Below are 20,908 nucleotides of genomic sequence, written 5' to 3'. Positions count from 1 at the left end.
TGGCGTAAAATGGCTCGGACACCTGATAATTCCTCGGTCAACGAATGAATTCTCCGCGATGTAATTTAATTAGGCGGCACTCTAACGAGCCACCAACAGGTGCTAATTGAATTTTGTACAGAAAGACGTGTGAAATTTTTTTCTCCACATCGCGACACAATTTTCCACCTCTCCGTATAGCAACGATAAGATAAAAATCCCAAAGACAATTTCTCGATAAATTCCGCATTTAGGGATGACTCAGGGTCATTTCGCACAGACTGCTCCCGCGCGCGGCTTATGATCTCGTGATGGCCATGTGGTCACATGGTTGCAAATTTGGAGTTTCTTGTGCTAAATTTAAGAAAAATAATTTCGGATATTTTAGCAATTTGCGACTTTTCTTCTCAAGTGCTTTCCACTTGCGATGTGAAAATAGCTCGACCCCACGATGGAGGGCAAAGAAGAGGCAGCTAAATGGGCAAAAAAGGAGGAGAAAGAAAATGTCTCATTGATGGCTTTTTTAGACTTTGCTCTCATCAAGGTTTCCAAAACACACGCGGGAATTTCTTGCGAATTTCTTCTTAATATAAATTGCCTCTTTACTCACGTTCCTGGAGAATGTCTCACGTTAATTCAACGATAATATATGTACAACATTTAGTAATATTTATTCAGTTGTAGCACAAGTGATTTGCATAAATTACCTTTTAAAATTCAAAGTTGCGTCAAAAGTGCGAGAGAAAAAAAAAGCTCACACACCGTCGAAGGTGATTTTGAGGCATTTTGAGCTGCAAAACCAGCATGTGGCTATGCCTCCACGCACTGACCAATGGAAGCTCTGTTTGTACTGACGAGCCTCCGAAGTTCTCCTTTCCAATAAATGATTGTATTTCCTCACCCAAAATGGCACAAGAAATTCACATAAAAAAACTCAAATTGCAGATGAAAAAAAAGTTTTTATTTTACTTTCAGAATCGACTACATTTTGACTAATATTTGAACAACAATTTAAATTTCTCACTTTTTCGAATACGTCGCATTTTATCTACTCCCCTCCATAGTCATGCAAATTGTGTTGTGTTTGCATAAAGTAAATAATTATTTCATTGATATGTACCATTGATATATATATATATGATAGCATAGGGGAGAATGTTGAATTTCCACCATTTTCTTTCAAAAAAAAATTTGATAACTTTTTATTTATCATTTTTTTTTAAATTTTCTTTTATTTTTTTTTGCAATTCAATGATTAAATATTTTAGTTTTTAATTAAAATTATTTGTATGTTTTAATGGTTTTAAGCTAATAATTAAAAAAGGAGCTTATGTATTTTAGAAGTTCTTGAAAATCTAGCAATATCAATTGATCCATAAAATAAAAATTGATAAGTTGGAAAAATCGAAAAATCAATATTTCATTATTCTCTCTAAAATATTTTCACTGTATCAGGAATATAAAAAAAGAAAAAAAAAGAAAAAAAAACGTATAATGGATTTTAATAAGGAATTTTAAAATGAATAAAGTCCTTTCATTGAAAAATCTAATTTTAATGCATGGTTCAGTGTCTTAGAAAAAACGAATGGGACTGAATAAAACTATGATCAATCCAGCACAACTTTGCATTGAACGATTTAAAAATGATGACGTCACTCTTTACATTTATAGGCAAGATTTTGATAACTTTCCGAGTTTATCTCAATGGAAATCAGGGAAAATCAAAAGCTCAATTAGATGTTTCTTTGGCAATTTTATTTAAAATGTATTCTAATTCAAATCTATACAAGATTTCGCCTTTTATTGATTGAGTAAAATGAGTAAACTCCTTTTTTATATTCGAATTTTGACCGTTATTAACGTTTACATTTTCAAAAATTTAATGTATCTACTTTTAAGACACACTAATAAAGAAATTTTAGTGAGTCTCTTTTTGGGAGCATCGATTAGTGAGTGAAATTTCGAAAGGTTTGTTTTTCGTGCCCCAAAGATTTTTTTTAGGAAAATTTACTTGTAAAAGTGCCGTGAGGATGAAGAGACTGAGGGAGGACTCACTGGATGACCTCGTGAAGTACGTGACACTGCACACAGCCAACCCGCTAATCTTCAATGGTGCAATATTTCCCTTCCTGATCCTCTACTGTGTCTGGTTCTACTTCTCCGTGTGTGTCTACGGGATTGTGGAGCACTATGAAGCCGGTCTTCTGTCGCTGGCCATCATTGGGTGTGTCCAGACACTTTGCTGCTTGTGCTGCTTCTGGAGTGTTCACGTGAACTCCGCACTGAACTTCCGAAAGGTATGATGATGTGGACGAAGGAAGTGAGGTTAGATTGCCTGAGGGACGTGTTTTCCCTTTTTTCCAGACAAAACTGCCCAGTCATGGGGTCTATGCGAAGGTAGTGCCGATGCCCAACAATGGCTCTGCCGAGCTGACACTAATTCAGAGCACACGGTTTGGGGATGGACAGGAAACGGTGTATTGGTTCATGTTCCAGAAGATCAAGTACATCTGGGATGCGGAGAAAGCCCAATTCCGTGGCATTGACTTCCCCATACACAAAACCTACCGGCAGTACATTGAAGCAAAGGGGCATGAGGATGAGAATGAAGTGAGCCTGGCTGAGAAGACGTACGGGAAGAATCTGATGGAGATGGTTGTCCCGGAATTCTATCAGCTCTTCATTGAGCGCGCCACGGCACCCTTCTTCGTCTTCCAGATCTTCTCAGTGGGGCTGTGGTGCTTGGATGAGTACTGGTACTACTCCCTCTTCACCCTGTGCATGCTCATCATCTTCGAGTGTACGCTAGTGCAGCAGCAACTGCGCAATATGGCAGAGATCCGGAAGATGGGCAACAAGCCTCATCTAATAAATGTCTTTCGGAATCGCAAGTGGCGTCCACTTATGTCCGATCAACTCGTTCCGGGTGATCTTGTTTCCATTGCTCGCTCCCAAAATGATAATCTCGTTCCATGCGACGTTGTCCTCCTCAGGGGCTCATGCATTGTGGATGAGAGCATGCTGACGGGAGAATCTGTGCCACAGATGAAGGAGAGCCTCGAAAACACGGACGATCTCTCCCGGGAACTCGATCCGGAAAGCGATGGGAAGCTCTTTGTCCTGTTTGGCGGGACAAAAGTGGTTCAGCACACTCCTCCGTCAAGGGGAGCAATGCGTGCCCCAGACAGTGGATGCATTGGCTACGTCCTCCGGAATGGCTTCAATACGAGCCAAGGGAAACTCCTCCGAACCATTTTGTTTGGCGTGAAGCGAGTCACGGAGAATAATCTCGAGACTTTTGCTTTCATCCTCTTCCTCCTGGTGTTTGCCGTTGCAGCGGCATTGTATGTCTGGATCAAGGGGACGGAGGACCTTGAGAGGAATCGCTACAAACTCTTCCTCGAATGTACCCTCATCCTCACCTCAATCATTCCACCTGATTTGCCCATTGAGCTCTCACTGGCTGTCAACACATCCCTCCTGCAGCTGTCGAAGCTCTTTGTCTACTGCACTGAGCCCTTCCGGATTCCCTTTGCTGGAAAGGTGCAAATTTGCTGCTTTGACAAAACAGGAACACTCACGAGCGATAATCTCATGGTTGAAGGTATTGCAGGACTCAATAAGGACAAGAGTATCACGGCAATTGCACAAATCCCCGAAACCACTGTCCAGGTGCTGGCAACATGTCATTCTCTGGCACAACTGGATGATGGACTTGTGGGGGATCCCCTTGAGAAAGCCACCCTGACAGCGGTGGATTGGAATCTCACAAAGCAGGACAGTGTGGTGCCCAAGAAGGGCAAGTTTAAACCCCTCAAAATCTACCAACGATTCCACTTTTCATCCAGCCTCAAAAGAATGTCCGTCCTGGCTGGTTACACCATTCCCTGGTCCAGCGATATTTGCTACATTGGCGCTGTAAAGGGAGCCCCTGAGACCCTCATCAAGATGCTCAAGGAAGTTCCGGAGCATTATGAGGAAACCTATCTAGAATATTCCCGTCGAGGTGCTCGAGTTCTCGCTCTGGGTATCAAGGAATTCGGCAAACTTGAAAATCAACAAATGCGCGAAATAAAGCGCGAGGATGTGGAAAAGGATTTAACCTTTGTTGGTTTTGTGGTCATCTCATGCCCCCTGAAGCCAGACTCCAAGAGCATCATCAAGGAAATCATTCAGGCCTCCCATAAGGTTGTCATGATCACCGGTGATAACCCCTTGACTGCATGTCACGTGGCAAAAGAGTTGAAATTCACGCGAAGACCCGTCCTGATTCTAACCCAGAAATCCCATTGGACGTGGCAATCAATTTCGGGTGATATCAATCTTCCCGTTGAGCAGGATGTTGCCTCATTTGTCCAACAATACGATCTCTGCATCACAGGCGAAGGGCTCTTGCATCTCGCTGAGGAAAATAATTCCTTCCTGCGAAAGGTCTTGCCCTACGTTTCAGTCTACGCGCGTTTCTCGCCGAAACAGAAGGAGTTCATCATCACAACACTCAAGAACCTCGGCTACTGCACTCTGATGTGTGGCGACGGGACAAACGATGTGGGGGCGCTAAAGCATGCCAATGTGGGTGTTTCAATCCTGAGCAATGCCCCCCTGAAAGCGCCTGAGCCGAAAAAGCAGGAACGCCAGGAAGTTGAACCTGCCCAGAGGAATGCAACACCAGCACCGCGGGAACGTCCAAATCTCACTGCCAGGGAAAGAGCTCTCCGGCATAGGGAACAGTTAATGTCAACGCAGGAGCGCCTGCAGAAGGAACTGAAGGAACTTGAAGAGGTGCAAGTTGTGAAGCTCGGAGATGCCAGTATTGCAGCTCCATTCACCAGCAAACTCTCATCAATCATGTGTGGTGAGTATTTCTGTGCGTTGGTTCTAGCTTTTTAGCTGTGATTTTTTCCTAGTTCGTGACATTTTTGATCAGTGAATTCCCTAGGTCAAAGAAATGGGTATCAAAATCTAATCTAAATGTTAAGGAAACAGCCTTATCATCAGATCTGACCTCGTGCGGTTAACTGAATTTGGCAAAAACCAATACTTAAAGAAAAATATGGATTTATGTTCTTTGAAGATTCCTATAATTCCTGGCTAGAAAGCTAGGTATGTCCTGGATGTTCCTTAGATTCCTGGCTAGAAAATTAGTTACAGACGGTTTCTGACTAAAATAGATCTAACTAAATAGTTACATTTAAGGCCAGAATTGAACATTTTTTGACGTTCTTGAGATCCCCAACAGGGAAGTTAGATTTTTCATTCCTAGAATTCCTAGTCGTGAAGTGTAAAGAGAATTTCTAAGTCAGGTTTAATTTTTTTAAAATCAGGCTCAAGTTTCTAAGTCAGGCTAGAAAACTTGAACAGTTGAGTCAGGCTTAATTTTTAGGACCGGTTTAAGTTTTCTGAAATCCTGCTTTAGTTTTCTGAGCTACCTTAAGTTTGTCAAAGCAGGCTTAAGCTGAGCAAAACTCAAGTTGTTTAAATCAGGCTCAAGTTTCTGAGTCAGGCTAGAAAACTTAGACCGGTCCTAAAAATTGAGCCTGACTCAAAGATTTCTGAAATCCTCCTTTAGTTTTCTGAGCTACCTTAAGTTTGTCAAAACAGGCTCTATCAAAACCATGCTTTAGTTTTTAATCCAAATTTAAGTTTCTTGAGCTAAATAAACTTAGACCGAAATATTTTTTGAGCAAAACTCAAGTTTTTTAAGTCAGGCTCAAGTTTCTAAGTCAGGCTAGAAAACTTGAACAGTTGAGTCAGGCTCAATTTTTAGGACCGGTCAAAGTTTTCTCAAATCCTTCTTTAGTTTTCTGGACTATCTTAAGTTTGCCAAAGCAGGTTAATGCTTTTTTTTTAGTCCAGATCTAAGTTTAAGTTTATAAACTCTGATTTATGTATTAAGCACTAGACCTAAGTTTCTTAATCCAGATTAAGGATTCTCGATCTAAGTTTTTTCTTAAGTCACGTTAAAAAAAATTTTAGATCAGGTTTAAGAGAATCTAAGTCGGACTTTGTGAATTAGTTTGTTAGTAAGCAAGCCTTTTACAACGGTGTTATATGTTTTAGTGTGCCACATCATAAAACAAGGACGGTGTACGCTCGTCACGACACTGCAAATGTTCAAGATTCTCGCCTTGAACGCCCTCATTTCTGCCTACTCCCAATCCGTATTGTACGTCGATGGGATCAAGCTGAGTGATACCCAGGCTACACTCCAGGGTCTTCTCCTTGCAGCTTGCTTCCTTTTCATAACGCGCTCTAAACCCCTCAAGGTGCTATCGAAGCAGATGCCATTGCCCAATATTTTCAACATCTACACCCTCAGCACAATCCTGTTGCAGTTCTCCGTGCACTTTGTTGCTCTGATCTACTTGGTGCAGGAAGCTACGGCACGGAGTCCACCGCGTGAGGGGAAGATTGTGCTAAATGTTGATTTGGATCCGAATGAGAAGCGTGAGTTTGAGCCAACACTGATAAACAGTACGGTCTACATGATTTCAATGGCTCTTCAAGTTTCCACGTTTGCAGTCAACTACAAGGTTTGATTGCACGTTCATCTTAAACTGAAACTATTTGCTATAAGAGAGAAACTTTTACAGGGACATCCATTCATGGAAAGTCTGAGGGAGAATCGTTTGCTTCTATACTCAATCCTGATCTCCAGTTCTATTGTGATCTGTCTTGCGCTCAATATTTCGCCAGATCTAACGTCGACTTTTGAAATTGTCGAATTTCCCGATGATGTGAGTTGTTGCAGAAAATGAGTTTTCTCTTTGAAAGGTTTTTAAGGAGATTTGCTTTTGTTTTGTTGCAGTTCCGGAAGATCTTGATTTTCGTTCTGGTGACTGATGCATGCCTGGCATTCCTGGGCGATAGACTTTGTTCATTCCTCTTTGGGGAAATGAGGCAGAAATTTCATCTGGTTAACTATTAAGAAATGCAATCAACACTAGTTCCAGATTTATTAGTGAGAAATAGGCGTGCAAAGGCACGTCATTAGCTGAGATATTTGGCGAATTGGTTTAGCCGGAATCAGCAAAAGTTTTGAAATGAAATCAAATTGAAAAGAAAAATTAAAAAAAAAAGTCGCTCAAATATTTCAGTTAAGAAAAGAAAGGAAAAAAATAAGATATAGATGGTTAAAAGGAAGCGTGGATGTGAATTTTATTTGTGAGTGAAAACGCGTGTGAAGAGGAAAATAATTTTAATAAAAAAATATCCTTTTAATTTAACAAATTGTAGGTAGAAATGAATTTTAGTAAAGGAACCTTTATCGCGTAGCCGTTGAAAAGCGTAGACAAATTTGAATTTATCATTAAAGATTTTATTTCTGAAAGAATCCCTAAAAAAGTCCAATTAGTCTTCTCTTGAATTGAATTAAAAAATAAATAAATAAATTTCCTCTTCTAAAATTTTAAATTTATGAAACTTTTTAAAAGGCATTCTACATTCACGGACCAAAAGTGATCCAGTTGATATTTATATATAAAAAAAATATTCTCTTACTTGAAGTCTGAACCACAAATCTATTCATTCTTGTGTACCTAAAATTGTCAGCAGATCAGTCTTAATTTTCATTGCGTAACGTGAGTTTTTGAAACGAAAATACATGGTATTTACAATCATAAAAATGTTGTTTTAATTTGCTATCTTTGGATTTTTTTCTAAAGAAGTGTCGTTGATGCAAATCTAGCAGAATATTGATCAGATAAACCAGAAGGCCTAGAATAGACCTAGACTGCGGAATTGTCCTCCCTCACATACTGGGCCAATGATCCTTCGCAGAATCCTTCTTTTGAATACGAACAGGAGTTCGCATTAGCTTTTACTAAATGGCCCTGTCTCGGATGAATATGACCTTGTACAGCAGGAGCTTCGTCTTAACGGACAGGTGTTTAGATCTGAAGAGTTTTGATAGACTGAAGTATGCTTTATTTGCTTTTAACAACCGTTGTCGACTGTTACTGTGGACCCAAAGTAGACGAAGGATTCTACGACCTCAAATCTGTAGTTTCCGACTTCCACTTGATCGATATTCTCCGTAGATGAAGTTAGATCCGTATTTGCCTTATTTTGAGAGGTAAGTGTCGTAAAGCAAATACGCCTTAATAGACTGCAGTGGGCTAGTCATATAGCACGTATAGATGAAGACAACCCAGCCCGGAAAGTCCTCTGGGGTAGAGCCTATGGTACATGACGACGAGGAAGGCCCAGCCTCAGATGGATCGACGGCGTGAACCAGGACGCAAAGTCAATAGGGGTACCGAATTAGCGGACAGTGGCACGGGATAGGGGCAGATGGAGGAGAATTCTAGATCAGACCAAAGCTGGAGACCAATTGTAGCGCCGGTTAAGTAAGTAACAAAATGTGTTAAAGCAGCCCTCACGTTCTTTTTCCCGAAAGCCCCCATTTAACTTTTTCAAAACGATTTTCGGAATTGATGTTCTAATCAAATCCGTTCAAATCGTTTATTGGATACTACAAGAGAGACGTTTAAACAAACCATCAATGAATTGGTATTGATTCTTCCGAACTTGAAGACCGTGAAGCCCTAGAACAGGCACCCTTTTACTTAAGATTTTTTTTCCAATTTCTTTAAAAACGCAACATGACGCCACCAACTTCACGCCCATTTTTTTTTAGGACGTAAAGAATTCACGACGTCATCAGGTTTTTAATTTAATTTGGTGGCAGAGATAGTTACGTCGTGCTAGGCTATTGATTTTCGACTTTAAAACATTCCTTTCTGCATAACGCAACAAATCATTACTTTTAGCTGCCCTCACCTCAATTAATTTCTCACAACACACACAAAATCGAATCCCTAAAAGTGAAGTGATAATTGGATTCCCTTAGAGGTGAGGCATATAAAAGAAGGTCCCATAGCTGGAGCTGGAATAGAAGTTTTCTGAATTTTCAAGTGAATTTTTACACAGTGCCAAAAGAGAAAGAAGCAAAAATGGTGGTGAACTTCAAGGTGTTCAAGAAATCCTCCCCAAATGGAAAGATTACGCTGTACATGGGGAAGCGCGACTTTGTGGATCATCTATCGGCAGTTGAACCAATTGGTGCTTGTGATGAAGGCATTGTGTTTGTCCAGTGAATTACCTTCCTTGCTTTGCAGATGGTGTTATGGTGCTGGATGATGAATACGTGCGGGAGCAACGAAGAATTTTCGGTCAAGTCGTTTGTTCTTTCCGCTATGGTCGCGAAGAGGATGAAGTGATGGGCTTGAACTTCCAGAAGGAACTCTACTTGGCCTCAGAGATGATCTACCCACCCAAGGAGAAGTCCCAGCAATCGCTGACTAAGCTGCAGGAACGTCTGCTGAAGAAACTCGGTCCTAATGCTTTTCCATTTACTTTTACAATCCAACCTAGTGCTCCGGCTTCAATAACTCTCCAACAGGGACCTGATGAGGAAGGTGATCCCTGTGGGGTGCAGTACTTTGTCAAGCTCTTCACGGGAGAATCTGAATCCGATAGGTCGCATCGACGATCAACGGTTACACTGGGAATCCGTAAAGTCCAGTACGCTCCAACGAAGCAAGGTGCTCAGCCTTGTACAGTTGTCCGGAAGGACTTTATGTTGAGTCCTGGAGAACTGGAGTTGGAAGTTACTCTCGATAAGCAGCTCTATCATCACGGTGAGAGGATTGGCGTTAACATCTGTATCCGCAATAATTCCAACAAAGTCGTGAAGAAGATTAAGGCCATGGTACAGCAGGGAGTGGATGTCGTTCTCTTCCAGAATGGTCAGTACCGCAATACTGTTGCAACCATGGAGACAAGTGAAGGGTGCCCCATACAGCCAGGATCGAGCCTGCAGAAGGTCATGTATCTCATGCCTGTAATCAGCTCTAACAAATTCCGTCGAGGTATTGCTCTTGAGGGGCAATTCAAGCGCGTCGATGGTGCTCTAGCTTCAACGGTTTTACTTGCTAATCCCGAACAAAGGGATGCTTTTGGGATTATTGTGTCGTACGCCGTGAAAGTAAAGCTCTTCCTCGGAGCACTCGGTGGGGAAGTCTCTGCTGAACTTCCATTCGTTCTCATGAACCCCAAGCCCAATCCCAAGGCTAGACTTATGCAAGCCGATAGTCAGGCTGAAGTTGAAAGCTTCCGTCAAGACACTGTGGACCGTGGAATGTCCATGGATGAATATTGATTCAGCTTTCCCAAAATAATGATCTTATATACCTATTTATTATTTTTTGTTGCATGATTGAGACTTAAAATAAACTATTTATTGAAATAAAATAATAAAAATTTATTTTGCCATTAACTTTTTTTTAGACAATTTTTTGCATTAAACAGGTTACAACGTTTTTCGTAATGCAGTGATTGATGTCCGGAACAGCAGTCGCATCAGTCGAATAAGAAAATCAGCGATGTCTTAACGCTAGTTGCAACGTTTTGGCAATTTTGTTGCCATCATCAGGCGCTGTATACAATGGATTACATAGGAATTAGGGGTGTACCAAATTCAGTGAAAAATCTACATGAAAAAAATATTTTGAAAGCAAAATAACTTACTTTAGCAGTATTACAAAGCTTCGTTAACCCTTTAACGTTTTTTGGGTCATACCCTGACCCAAAACGAAAATGATTTTTTAGAGATACTTCTAGTTAATATTTTTGGATGCTTTCTTCGCCAGTATAAAGCTAAAGGATCAACCTTTCAAGACATATTTTTTTGATTCGTCCAATAAATTCCTTAATAGTCGATTTTTTGCACCAAACTTGGGAAAAATTGGTCGATTTTCATCACTTTGAAAATCAGTATTTTTTTCTATTTTATAATTTTCCGATAGTCTAAATCGACTTGAATCTTATAAATAGACTAAATAACAAGAAAAAATTGCTTTATGAGAACCTTGAAAGTTGAACCAATTTTCCAAAAAGCTTTTCCAAACTTTTTGGGTCAGCATATGACCCAATGGACGGGAAGGGATACAAAACGCGGAATTTTTGACAACTCATTTCCCATACATAAACAGTGCGGTGAAGTGGCTAGATGAGCCACGATTTTCAGTGATTTGAATGATTTCCTGGCCAGAATCTCTGGCCAGGATGTGTTCTGATGGAGGGATGGGTATCCTCCTTTAGTGTTGTGTTAAGTTTAATGCAATTTTGTGGTAAATAAGTGGTAAATTTAACGCAAAACCGTGGCAAGGTACGTGTTTTCAGTGTGGAGAAGCGGCTGGATGAGCCACGAATTTCGGTGATTTGAGCGATTTCCTGGCCAGAATCTCTAGCTGGGATGTGTTCTGATGGAGGAATGTGTATCCCCCTTTAGTGTTCCGTTAAGTTTTATCCAAATATGTGGCAAATAAGTGGTAAATTGACCGTAAAACTGTGGCAAGGTGCGTGTTTAGAGGAACCTTCACCTGGGATGACACTGAAAATCCTGACCAAACCACTTCTGGTCGGTCTGATTCTCATTGTAGTTCATCCCAGGGTGCTTCCGAGGCATCTTGGGGGTAACATTACCGGCCACGGACACAGAGTGCTTCTTAATTGTGAATATCAAAAATCCGTGTTTTGTATCCCTTGCGGTCCATTGGGTCATATGCTGACCCAAAGCTTTTCCGGAAAATCCGTAAGTTGGAAAATTTTTTTTTCGACTAAAATTCATATAATTAGGCCCAAAGAGTTGGAAAATAGCAAAATTTCCAAAATCGGCCCAGCAGTTCTAGGCGCGGACCTTAAAGGGTTAATGAAAAAAAACATATTTGTACACCATTTGCGCCAAAACCACAACAATTAAAACATAAAGAGCAAAAGCACAGCCTCTCACGATTTCTTCTCACCTATTAATGCGGATTATCTTCAAACGCTTCTTCTGGCAATTTACCGAATCAATGGATTGTAACTGCTGTGCTATCCGATCCCCTCTTTGCGTTTGTTCACCAAATTGAAGAGACGGAGCTGGATATAGTAGCACTCCATCACATTGAGTTGGCGAGCAAAACGTTCCCATTTCGCGACATGGGAGACTAAAGATATTTCTTTTTCAAGATTCTTCAGAGACAGGATATGTTCCTTGATTATAGTAGAGAGCTTTCGCGAGGTTCTACCAACATAAGAACTGCCACAAGAACAAGGTTGTTGTAGATAACATTTGACTTATCAACCAATGCTGTTCCGAACATCAATCACTGCATCATCTTCTTCAGTCGTTTTTCTTCGCATATTTTTTGTATTAATAATTTTTGGAAATGTTTATCTAAGGACCTTTACTTGTTTTCAGAAGAGTCCTGCAAATCTTTTATCTTTCTAAAGAGAGGATTTTTGTGGACTGTCTTGCGACCTGCGGTAGCGGGTCACGAAACAACGCAGCATCGATTGGCAATGACAGTTAAAAAATTTTCAAAAACCGCGCCAGAAAGTCGTGCAAATTCCGCAAAAAAATTGACATGCCCCTTGGCTTTGGCAGCACGGCCCTCATTCTTTGGATTACCCTATTTTCAGAGAGAGCAAAATCTTGTCCAGTTTATTCCGCAGAGTTGAGTCGCTTCCTCACTCCAGTTCCTCCCTAAACGCATCTTCACGGTGAAAGATTGTGAAATGGTGAGTTATATAATACCTGTTTAAGTGCTTTCTCGCATTCAATTGAACCCAATGTGCGTGCCAACATCTCATGGGGGCCGTGTTGGGGTCAAATTCCGCGCGGAAGTCGCGCATTTTTGGGATACAAGTCCCGATGCGGCATTTAACATTCATTTGACCTTTGCATTTGTGGCGCGTTTTGTGCCATGTCTCCACAGGCTGCTCCAATTCGTGTTGTGGTAACGGGAGCTGCTGGGCAAATTGGGTACTCCCTGTTGCACATGATTGCCAAGGGGGATGTCTTTGGGCGGCAGCAGAAGTTAATTCTGCACCTCTTGGACATTCCACCGATGATGGGTGTCCTGGGGGGTGTAGTCATGGAGCTGGATGACTGTGCACTGCCCCTGCTGGCTGAGGTGGTGGCTACAGATGATCCAGCTGTGGCATTTAAGGATGTTTCTGCGGCATTCCTCGTGGGTGCTATGCCCCGAAAGGAGGGTATGGAGCGCAAGGATCTCCTGGCGGCTAATGTGCGGATCTTCAAGGTGCAGGGAGCTGCTCTCGACAAGTACGCCCGGAAGGATGTTAAGGTGCTCGTGGTGGGCAATCCAGCCAACACGAATGCCTTCATTTGCTCCTACTTTGCACCCAGCATCCCAAAGGAGAATTTCACAGCAATGACACGCCTGGATCAGAATCGTGCCAGCTCCTTGATTGCCAAAAAGTGCGGTGTAGCCATTGATCAGGTGAAGAATGTCATCATCTGGGGCAATCACTCATCCACGCAATTCCCCGATGTGCGCAATGCTACAGTTTCCGGAAAGGATGCCTACTCAGCCGTGGGAGACGTTCAGTACCTTCAGGGGGAATTTGTGTCAACTGTGCAGAAGCGCGGAGCTGCCGTCATTGCAGCCCGGAAGCTCTCATCAGCAATGAGTGCTGCTAATGCTGCTTGCGATCATATGCGTGATTGGTGGAATGGAACTCAGCCTGGCCAATACGTCTCAATGGGAGTTTTGTCCGATGGCAGTTACGGCGCCCCCAAGGATGTTGTCTTCTCCTTCCCGTGCGAGGTGAAGGATGGCAAATGGCGTATTGTTCAAGGACTCACAGTGGAGGCATTCGGGAAGGACAAGCTGGCTATCACAGGCAAGGAGCTGGAGGAGGAGAAGGGTGAAGCCGTGGAAGTTTGCTCTGCAGATTGACTAGATGGCCCCAGTAAACTCTAAAAGGGATACTCCACCACCACCAAAAAACTCCGGGATCCTTTCACAGGATGGCGCAATTGAATTGCAAAGCAGAATATTTTGATTATTTCTTTATTTTTTACGAGGTGTGGGCTCAAGAAATCCTTTGAAAAAAAAAAAATAAAAATTTCCATGTGAAATGTTCTTGTTTTTCATTGAATTTATTTTGTTTTTCTATTTATAAAATAACTCGGGATGAAAAAATTAAGATAATTGAGGTTGTAGGTCATACGCATAGGTTATCAGATTGTTACCACTTGGAGACTTTTTTTTTATTATTCATAAAAATCTTATCAAATAATTTTTTATAATTAATTTTTTATCAATTTAATTGCTCCGCCCTGTGATCTTCAAGCATTTCTTTCCTTTTCTTCTTTTCTATACAAAAAAAAACCTAAAAAATAGTGATGATAAAATAATTTAAAAGGGAATGAGGATCTTCCTATCTGCCGTAGGGATGAATCTGGTTTGCAGACTTGATGTTGGTCTTGATTGCCGAGGGAGCTTTTCCCATTTGCCCCACACCACCGGACGGGCTGACAGCTGCCATTCCAGCTGGAGGACGAATTGCATGCGGCACCATCCCCGGGGGCCCTCCAGGTCCATTGGGACCCACTCCTGGTGGGATGTTCACCTTCAGATTCTTCCCCATACTCACAGCAGCAACCAAGGCATGCGTGTCTGCCATACTGCTGGTCTGCTGGACCCCAGAGCGTGCCGATGAATCCGATTCCCACTCCTCACGAGCCTTACTGACCATATCGAAGACATGGGAGACAATCTTCTGGTACTGAGCCACCTGCTTGGCAGCTGTTTCCGGACTCAAATTGTTCGCTTTCGTTTCATGCGCCATCATCTTCTGTTCTGCCGTTGGTTCGGGTTTTGTGCGCAGGTAATCTGGGACCATGTCATGGGAGAACACGGGAATTCTTCCCTCGGTGAGTTGCCACAGAGCTTCATCCCTTTCCGGAGATAGCAGCAGAGGGAGAACGGTTAGATTTCTTAGTGGGGCTCCCATCTCCGTTGCAATGATTTTGGACAGGCCAGTTAGCTGAAATTGCCAGAAAGCTCATAAATCAAAGATTGCTAGTCTTCGAGAAGATGAAATCTTCTTGGACAACTACTCACATGACTGGAAATTAAAGCAAAATTATCCAAGAATGTTGGCCAGTTTATTGTCTCAAATTCCGTCTCTATTTTCTGTATCATTGCACCAATTGATAGTTTTAGGTCATTGAGACGACTTAGAACAGCATCCAGGAGTGCTTCCAACTGCTTCTCCTCCCTGGACATGACGGAAATACTCAAAATCCTCAAAATTTAACTCCACTGCAATAAACTTTGTTTACAAAATAGTCGAATGTCAAAAACCTGAGCAAAAGTGAGGTTAGAATTCGTCACACAGAATCTTTAGAATCTCCCTCAAGATCGTTCAATTATTCTGATTTATTTTAATTTTTTTTAATCATTCTTGGTTTTTTCTAATAACTTTTTACATTTCTATTTTGTTAAATATTTTCGTGTAAGCTGTTAAAATTACTTTAAAAAATTAATTGTTGAATAATTTTGTAGAAAAATCAAAGAATTTATGAAAAGAATCCGAATCACTAATCCAAGAATCACCCCTTGAGACAATTCTCTTGTGTCAATTGCCTTTCCGGTTTCCATCTTCCTTTTCCAATTTCTCTGTGAGAAAACGTGGATATTTCTGTAAGTTTTTCCGAAAATTCGTGAAAAATACTGAATTTTCTCAATTTATTTTCAAGTGAAATTGTGCAGGAAGGTATTCTCTGCAATTTAGTGCAAAAATTCGGCTTCTTTTGCCCAAAATGTGGTGGAAAAGTCACAAAAAGTAGTCGTGCGGGGTTTGTTGTCCCTCGCCTTACTAAGAGATTCTATTTTTCTCAAAATACGCGAATAATTCTGTAATTAGACGATTTATGAGTTCAATAACAGCACAATTTCACTTGCAGATAATCACTCAAGGGTTTATTTTCGAGGAAATCTCTCGAAGAAAATCTCCTGGAAATCTAACCTCAATTTGTTTTGTTGTCGTCCGGAGGCCTAATGACCGTTTTTATAATTTGCATTTTCTATTATTTTATCGCTTTTGCTGCAACTCTAGACGGCACCATGGTGCGAATGAATGTTTTGGCTGATGCCCTCAAGTGCATAAACAATGCAGAGAAGCGCGGGAAGCGCCAAGTGCTCCTCCGGCCCTGCTCCAAAGTCATCATCAAATTCCTCACAGTGATGATGAAGCACGGCTACATTGGCGAGTTTGAAATTGTCGATGACCACAGATCAGGTAAAATTGTGGTAAACCTCACAGGACGGCTCAACAAGTGTGGAGTGATCTCGCCCAGATTCGACGTCCCCATTCGTGACATTGAGACGTGGACAAATGCCCTGCTGCCTTCTCGACAGTTTGGGTAAGTTTTCCCACACATTGCTCAATCCCTTTTGAAGGTGGTTTCTAAGAAAAGTTTCCCCTTAAATTAGGTATGTTGTTTTGACGACGAGTGGAGGGATCATGGATCACGAGGAGGCCCGACGAAAACATCTTGGAGGAAAGATTCTAGGCTTCTTCTTCTGAAAGGCTTTGAAGTAGTTTTGGATGGATTGTGCGCAGTGATTGCAATAAAAATCATTTCGTACATCCCGGAAAATTGCCTTTCTTTTGCTTTTCTTTGTGAATTGTAAGATTTTTTTTTGATTCCAGAGCGGTTGGAATAACGTGAACATTTTTGGGGGTTTCTTTGAACTCAAATAAGACATTTTTGGCCAAAAGTTCGACTTTGCAATTTTCAGTTTTTCGTCCTTTCATAATTTGTAAAAATATAATATGCAATGTGAAACATTTTTAAAAGCGAGCTACGGGTCAAATACACGTCCCATTGGTTCTTCTGAGTTTTTCAGTATTGGCTGCTAGTGCTACTAGTGCTGCTAGTGCTACTAGTGCTACTAGTGCTGCTAGTACTACTAGTGCTGCTAGTGTTCTGGGAGATACAAGTAGAAATGCTGGGCACAGACTAGAGGTGGTATTTATTAAAATAATCTTTTATGAACAAAGAACGGGACGCGGAGCCGGGGCTAATTTGTTACTCTGATACTCTCTCGGAGGGCACGGACGTGAGTGATACGCAGAATACCCTGCGTACCACCTCACGTAGGTGTGGGTATCACCCTCCGTTTTCTTCTCACGACATCAGCGCATCATCCTGATGTCCTGAGGGGAGATCCTGCAGAATTTGAGGTGTGACGTTTCAGCAAGGCCGGCAAGGCCATACGGTTTGATGTCGGCTCTTTTTGGTTTTGATACTAAAATTCATAGAAGAAAATGTACTGGTAAGCTGACCAAGCTTACGAGAGCTGTGTTTCTTTCAGTGTACCAATTTTGTGAAAGAAAACTAGAACGCAAATTCATTTAAATACGCGCAAAGTCGGGAAAAGTTGAAAAGTCATCCCGCAAGAAATCTTTAAAACGCCATATCTCGGGAACGGCTCCATAGATTTTCGAGTTTGAGCTATCGTTGGAAAGGTCTTAACATCAACTATAATATATTAAAATATGAAGTCAATCGATAATAGCATTTTCGAAATATTCGAGTTCGAAATTTTCGAAAATTTTTATTTTGATTTTAGCGCCTCTCGCGGTCATTTTTCGAAGTTGCAATGTTCTAGACATTTGTAGAGCTTCACGAAATCTTTCATTTGCGCTTGAGTTGATTAAAATCGGACTTGTAGAACCCGAGATATGACATGCCAACTTTGGAAGGCTATATCTCGAGAACGGCGACATAGATTTTCTTCATTTTTGGCATGGAGCTAGATAATATAGTCAGCTATAACATATCAAAAAATGAAGCAAATCGATAATGGCGTTTTCGAGATATTCATCGAAAACTCATCGAAAATTTTGTTTTTGATTTTTGGCCCCCTAGCGGTCACTTTTGAAACTTCGGATGTTCTGGAGAGTTGTAGGGTTTGTTGAGAGCTTTCATTTGACCCCGGGTTGATCAAAATCGGTCAAGCCGTTTTCGAGTTATGGTCGATTTTCGATGAAAAATTGTGGCAGCCATATTGGCTAAACGGCTTGACCGATTTTCGAAAATGAGGTATCGTTGGAAAGCTCTTGATGGCCCCTACAACATATCAAAATTTCAGATTTTTAGCTATTACAGGGGCTGAGATATAGCGAAAACAAAATTTTGAGGTTATTCAAAATGGCGGACGGAGGGGTGGGGGGGTGGATTTGACCTCATAATCGGATGTCTTCCGGTCGATATTTAAACTTTGCCGTTGACCGCAAGTCTCTATCTATTACCGTTCTCTTGTAATTTAGCAAAAGGTTCCGGACGGACGGACGGCCGGCCGGCCGGAAAAAATTTTTTGGCGCATACGTTTTTTGGAATGTGGGGACCCTAATTCGTGCTCATCCCAAGTTTGAGCCCGATCTGACGACTTTCGATTTTGCTCGGTACACAAAAGCTGTGTCTGAAAGAAACACAGCTAACTAAGAAATTTTTTTTTTGTGAGAGAAATAAAATATGTTTTGAAATTGGAAACTTTTTTCTTTAGCCGTTGGGAAAAAAGTAGTAGGAATTTCCTGAAAAGACGTAAGAATTGAAGCTGATATGAGCGATTTCTTGTAGGTCTTCAGTTCATCAGTTTGTCCTTACGCTTAAGAATTTCTCACATTCAACTTGGGTCTGCCTGCAGAGGTCTTCTGGCGGTTTCCTCCGCTATTAGGGGTATGCTCATGCTCAATCTACTTCCACTTTCCATTTTGTTGGTTTTGTTGGATGATAAGCAAAGACCAAGTGTACGTCGACCTAGAAAAATGACAGTAAGTATGAATGTAGTACAGATTCGATGTTCCCAAGTCTGGTTGCTAGAAATTGGTGATCTTAGCTTCAGTATTCGATGCAAGGATTACATATTTACGCACTTTAATCCACGAAAACTTGAAATTCTTGCAAAATTACTACCGGAAAGTTTGAGAAATGTCTATTTTTTAATTTCTTCCTCCTGTTTTGGGCGCTATCTGTACTGCTTTTACCATGACAATCCCAAACTGTAACGAACTTTTTTTCTTTGTTTTTCCACAAATACGTGATTTCCTTGTTTTTCTCCTAAACTTTTGGGCATAAAACACATGTTTGGAGTTGTCAGCGTCGATTCCTGGTCATGAAAACACAATTTCCTTAGAAAATTTGTCGGAAAAACACGAGAAAATTGCGAAAAACCTTCCATGCGAGTGAAACAATATTAATGACGTACATCTGTTTCATTTTCTCCTCAACCAGCAATGCCAAAAAACCACAGTGGTTGCTATTGGAACTAACTACACATAGGGTGCCAATCAAAAGAAAATACGTTAGACGTCAGTTTGCGGTTGTACGTCGTGGAGGATGGTGGTGTTTTTGCGTCTCAGAAAATTAAATTCATTTTGTCAATCCCCCTGGAGTGGCCAAATTGTGCAATAATGATGCAGTGTAGTCCCTCTGGTATCCCTGTGGAATTCCGCTTAACCAAGTGAATGGGAAGGTGGTGAAAATTGGTGGAAAGAAATAACTTCTTGGAGACGATCTACAGGTGTGTTGGGAAAGAAAGGTGTGTGTGTGGTTGTGTGCGTTCTCCAGCTTCTTTGAATGGTGGAGTAACACAATCAGACAGCAAATTCCACGCAAGTTTTCAGCATAAATTCCTCATTGAGACATTTCGTAATCGCGATATGGATTATATTTTGCTGCAATTCCATCGAGGAGTGAGTGCAATGAGGTGAAATCCACGAAACCCATGTAAACCATCCTAGTTCTAACGTGTTTGTGTTCAACATTGAGTGTGTGTGAGTGTTGCCGAAGAAGTTCCATCCGGAGGGACTGGTGTGGTGTGGAGCCTCGTTTTTGAGACAATCCAGGAAGTTTGGCGTCCAGTAACCTCGCGAGAGTGGGCAAAAATCAGTGTGTGTGCCAAAGGAGTGGAGTGAAGTGAAGTGGAGAGAAGAAGGGATTGCAAAGTGCTTCGAGGGCGAGTTGCAAGACGTGACGGGAACAAGATGGAGGAGAGCGAGCGATCTTGCCGACACAGAATTTTCACCTTCGTGCTCTTCTGCTTTTTAGCACTGGGCCAAACGAGAGCTGGTGAGTTAACCCAACACCTCGTCTCTCTTCTTTCTTTGACCACAAACTTACAACTTCGTGCAAGAATCACTTTTTTGTAACTGAGAGATTTTCTTCTTCTTTGATTAAGGATCAGTTTTAACGGATATATTTTAAATACAAACATAGTTCTAGTTCTAAGTAGTAGCCATCTTTAAAATTTTGACTTTAGATTTTAACAACTATCGAAATAATGTCATAAAAAGCAGTCCTTGAATGAATTTTTCAATTTAGAAACTACCTAGTTAGCCTGGTTATGAACAAAAAGAAATAAATTGGGTAATTCTATTAATTATTTCTTAAGTAAAAAACAATCTAATATAGGTACTTCTTATTGTAATTCCAACATTATGGAACTAAAGCAAATTAAGTTTGTCCGTCTACCAAACCGCATTCATTGAATGTCGCGTCTTACTGAAATCTTATACGAACCATGTAAAAACTGCGTAACATCTAAATACAACATAACTCCATTTGCAGACAATTTTGTTGGGCTCCACTCATGCGTGAGCATGTAAACCATTTTTAAATACAATTATTTTCCTAATTGGAAATTTTTCGAAACGATCCTAAAAAATGGGAGGGTTTTAAATCAAATTCAATATAACAATAAATCATTTTTTCACGACTTCCTCTCGAAACGTCAATAACCGGAACAAATGCAATTTTCTTTTAATTCTTTTTAATCAAGAGAATTTTTTTTGCTGTGTTTCTTTTTTAATTTCCATAACCTTCCATTTCTTTCTGACTTTCCATAACAATTAATGGGAACTACAATTTTTCTTATTAATAAATTAAAACCATAATGTAGAATGGCTATAGAACGCAACGTGTGAAAAATGCTTAGAAGAAGATTCAGCAATCTTTCATCACTTTTTCCACTTGTTCAATGCAATAATGCAAAGTGCAGTACATAGTCCAGGTGCAAAGTCATCACCCCCTTACTCCTGTGAGAGCATCTCGCGCTGTTAT

General features: G+C 41.0%; 6 protein-coding genes across 10 annotated transcripts in view; 5 read left to right on the top strand and 1 right to left on the bottom strand.

Moving 5' to 3' along the window:
* The first annotated feature begins 1,904 nt into the window (after positions 1 to 1,904).
* On the top strand, positions 1,905 to 7,604 carry LOC129791069 (endoplasmic reticulum transmembrane helix translocase). Its single transcript, XM_055828987.1, has 5 exons — positions 1,905 to 2,276; positions 2,344 to 4,834; positions 6,040 to 6,512; positions 6,573 to 6,716; positions 6,788 to 7,604. Exons 1-5 carry the CDS (start codon positions 2,010 to 2,012, stop codon positions 6,905 to 6,907), a joined length of 3,495 nt encoding a protein of 1,164 aa, XP_055684962.1. The 5' UTR covers positions 1,905 to 2,009; the 3' UTR covers positions 6,908 to 7,604.
* A 1,269-nt stretch (positions 7,605 to 8,873) lies between these two features.
* Positions 8,874 to 10,246, top strand: LOC129791065 (phosrestin-2). The gene is made up of 2 exons (XM_055828980.1): positions 8,874 to 9,042; positions 9,099 to 10,246. The coding sequence occupies exons 1-2, from the start codon at positions 8,934 to 8,936 to the stop codon at positions 10,139 to 10,141; spliced, it is 1,152 nt and encodes a 383-aa protein (XP_055684955.1). The 5' UTR covers positions 8,874 to 8,933; the 3' UTR covers positions 10,142 to 10,246.
* Positions 10,247 to 12,337: 2,091 nt separating this feature from the next.
* Positions 12,338 to 13,912, top strand: LOC129791066 (malate dehydrogenase, cytoplasmic). The gene is made up of 2 exons (XM_055828981.1): positions 12,338 to 12,546; positions 12,744 to 13,912. Exons 1-2 carry the CDS (start codon positions 12,544 to 12,546, stop codon positions 13,728 to 13,730), a joined length of 990 nt encoding a protein of 329 aa, XP_055684956.1. The 5' UTR covers positions 12,338 to 12,543; the 3' UTR covers positions 13,731 to 13,912.
* Positions 13,913 to 13,914: 2 nt separating this feature from the next.
* Positions 13,915 to 15,148, bottom strand: LOC129791067 (mediator of RNA polymerase II transcription subunit 8). Its single transcript, XM_055828982.1, has 2 exons — positions 14,901 to 15,148; positions 13,915 to 14,823 (listed from the first exon to the last, which is right to left on the bottom strand). Exons 1-2 carry the CDS (start codon positions 15,063 to 15,065, stop codon positions 14,215 to 14,217), a joined length of 774 nt encoding a protein of 257 aa, XP_055684957.1. The 5' UTR covers positions 15,066 to 15,148; the 3' UTR covers positions 13,915 to 14,214.
* Positions 15,149 to 15,389: 241 nt separating this feature from the next.
* On the top strand, positions 15,390 to 16,441 carry LOC129791068 (40S ribosomal protein S15Aa). Its single transcript, XM_055828983.1, has 3 exons — positions 15,390 to 15,482; positions 15,898 to 16,204; positions 16,275 to 16,441. The coding sequence occupies exons 2-3, from the start codon at positions 15,906 to 15,908 to the stop codon at positions 16,366 to 16,368; spliced, it is 393 nt and encodes a 130-aa protein (XP_055684958.1). The 5' UTR covers positions 15,390 to 15,482; positions 15,898 to 15,905; the 3' UTR covers positions 16,369 to 16,441.
* A 2,718-nt stretch (positions 16,442 to 19,159) lies between these two features.
* LOC129791060 (protein sidekick) overlaps positions 19,160 to 20,908 on the top strand; it is a 46,264-nt gene continuing 44,515 nt past the window's right edge. For all 5 annotated transcript variants that reach the window (XM_055828975.1, XM_055828973.1, XM_055828972.1 and 2 more), the window contains exon 1: positions 19,160 to 19,918. In XM_055828975.1, coding sequence (XP_055684950.1) covers positions 19,834 to 19,918 — 85 coding nt within the window. In that variant the 5' untranslated portion in view covers positions 19,160 to 19,833. The remainder of the gene's footprint in view (positions 19,919 to 20,908) is intronic.

This window comes from Lutzomyia longipalpis, chromosome 2, assembly GCF_024334085.1.
Source record: "Lutzomyia longipalpis isolate SR_M1_2022 chromosome 2, ASM2433408v1".
NCBI classification, from domain to species: domain Eukaryota; kingdom Metazoa; phylum Arthropoda; class Insecta; order Diptera; family Psychodidae; genus Lutzomyia; species Lutzomyia longipalpis.
This window is presented reverse-complemented; position numbering and strand designations above follow the sequence as displayed.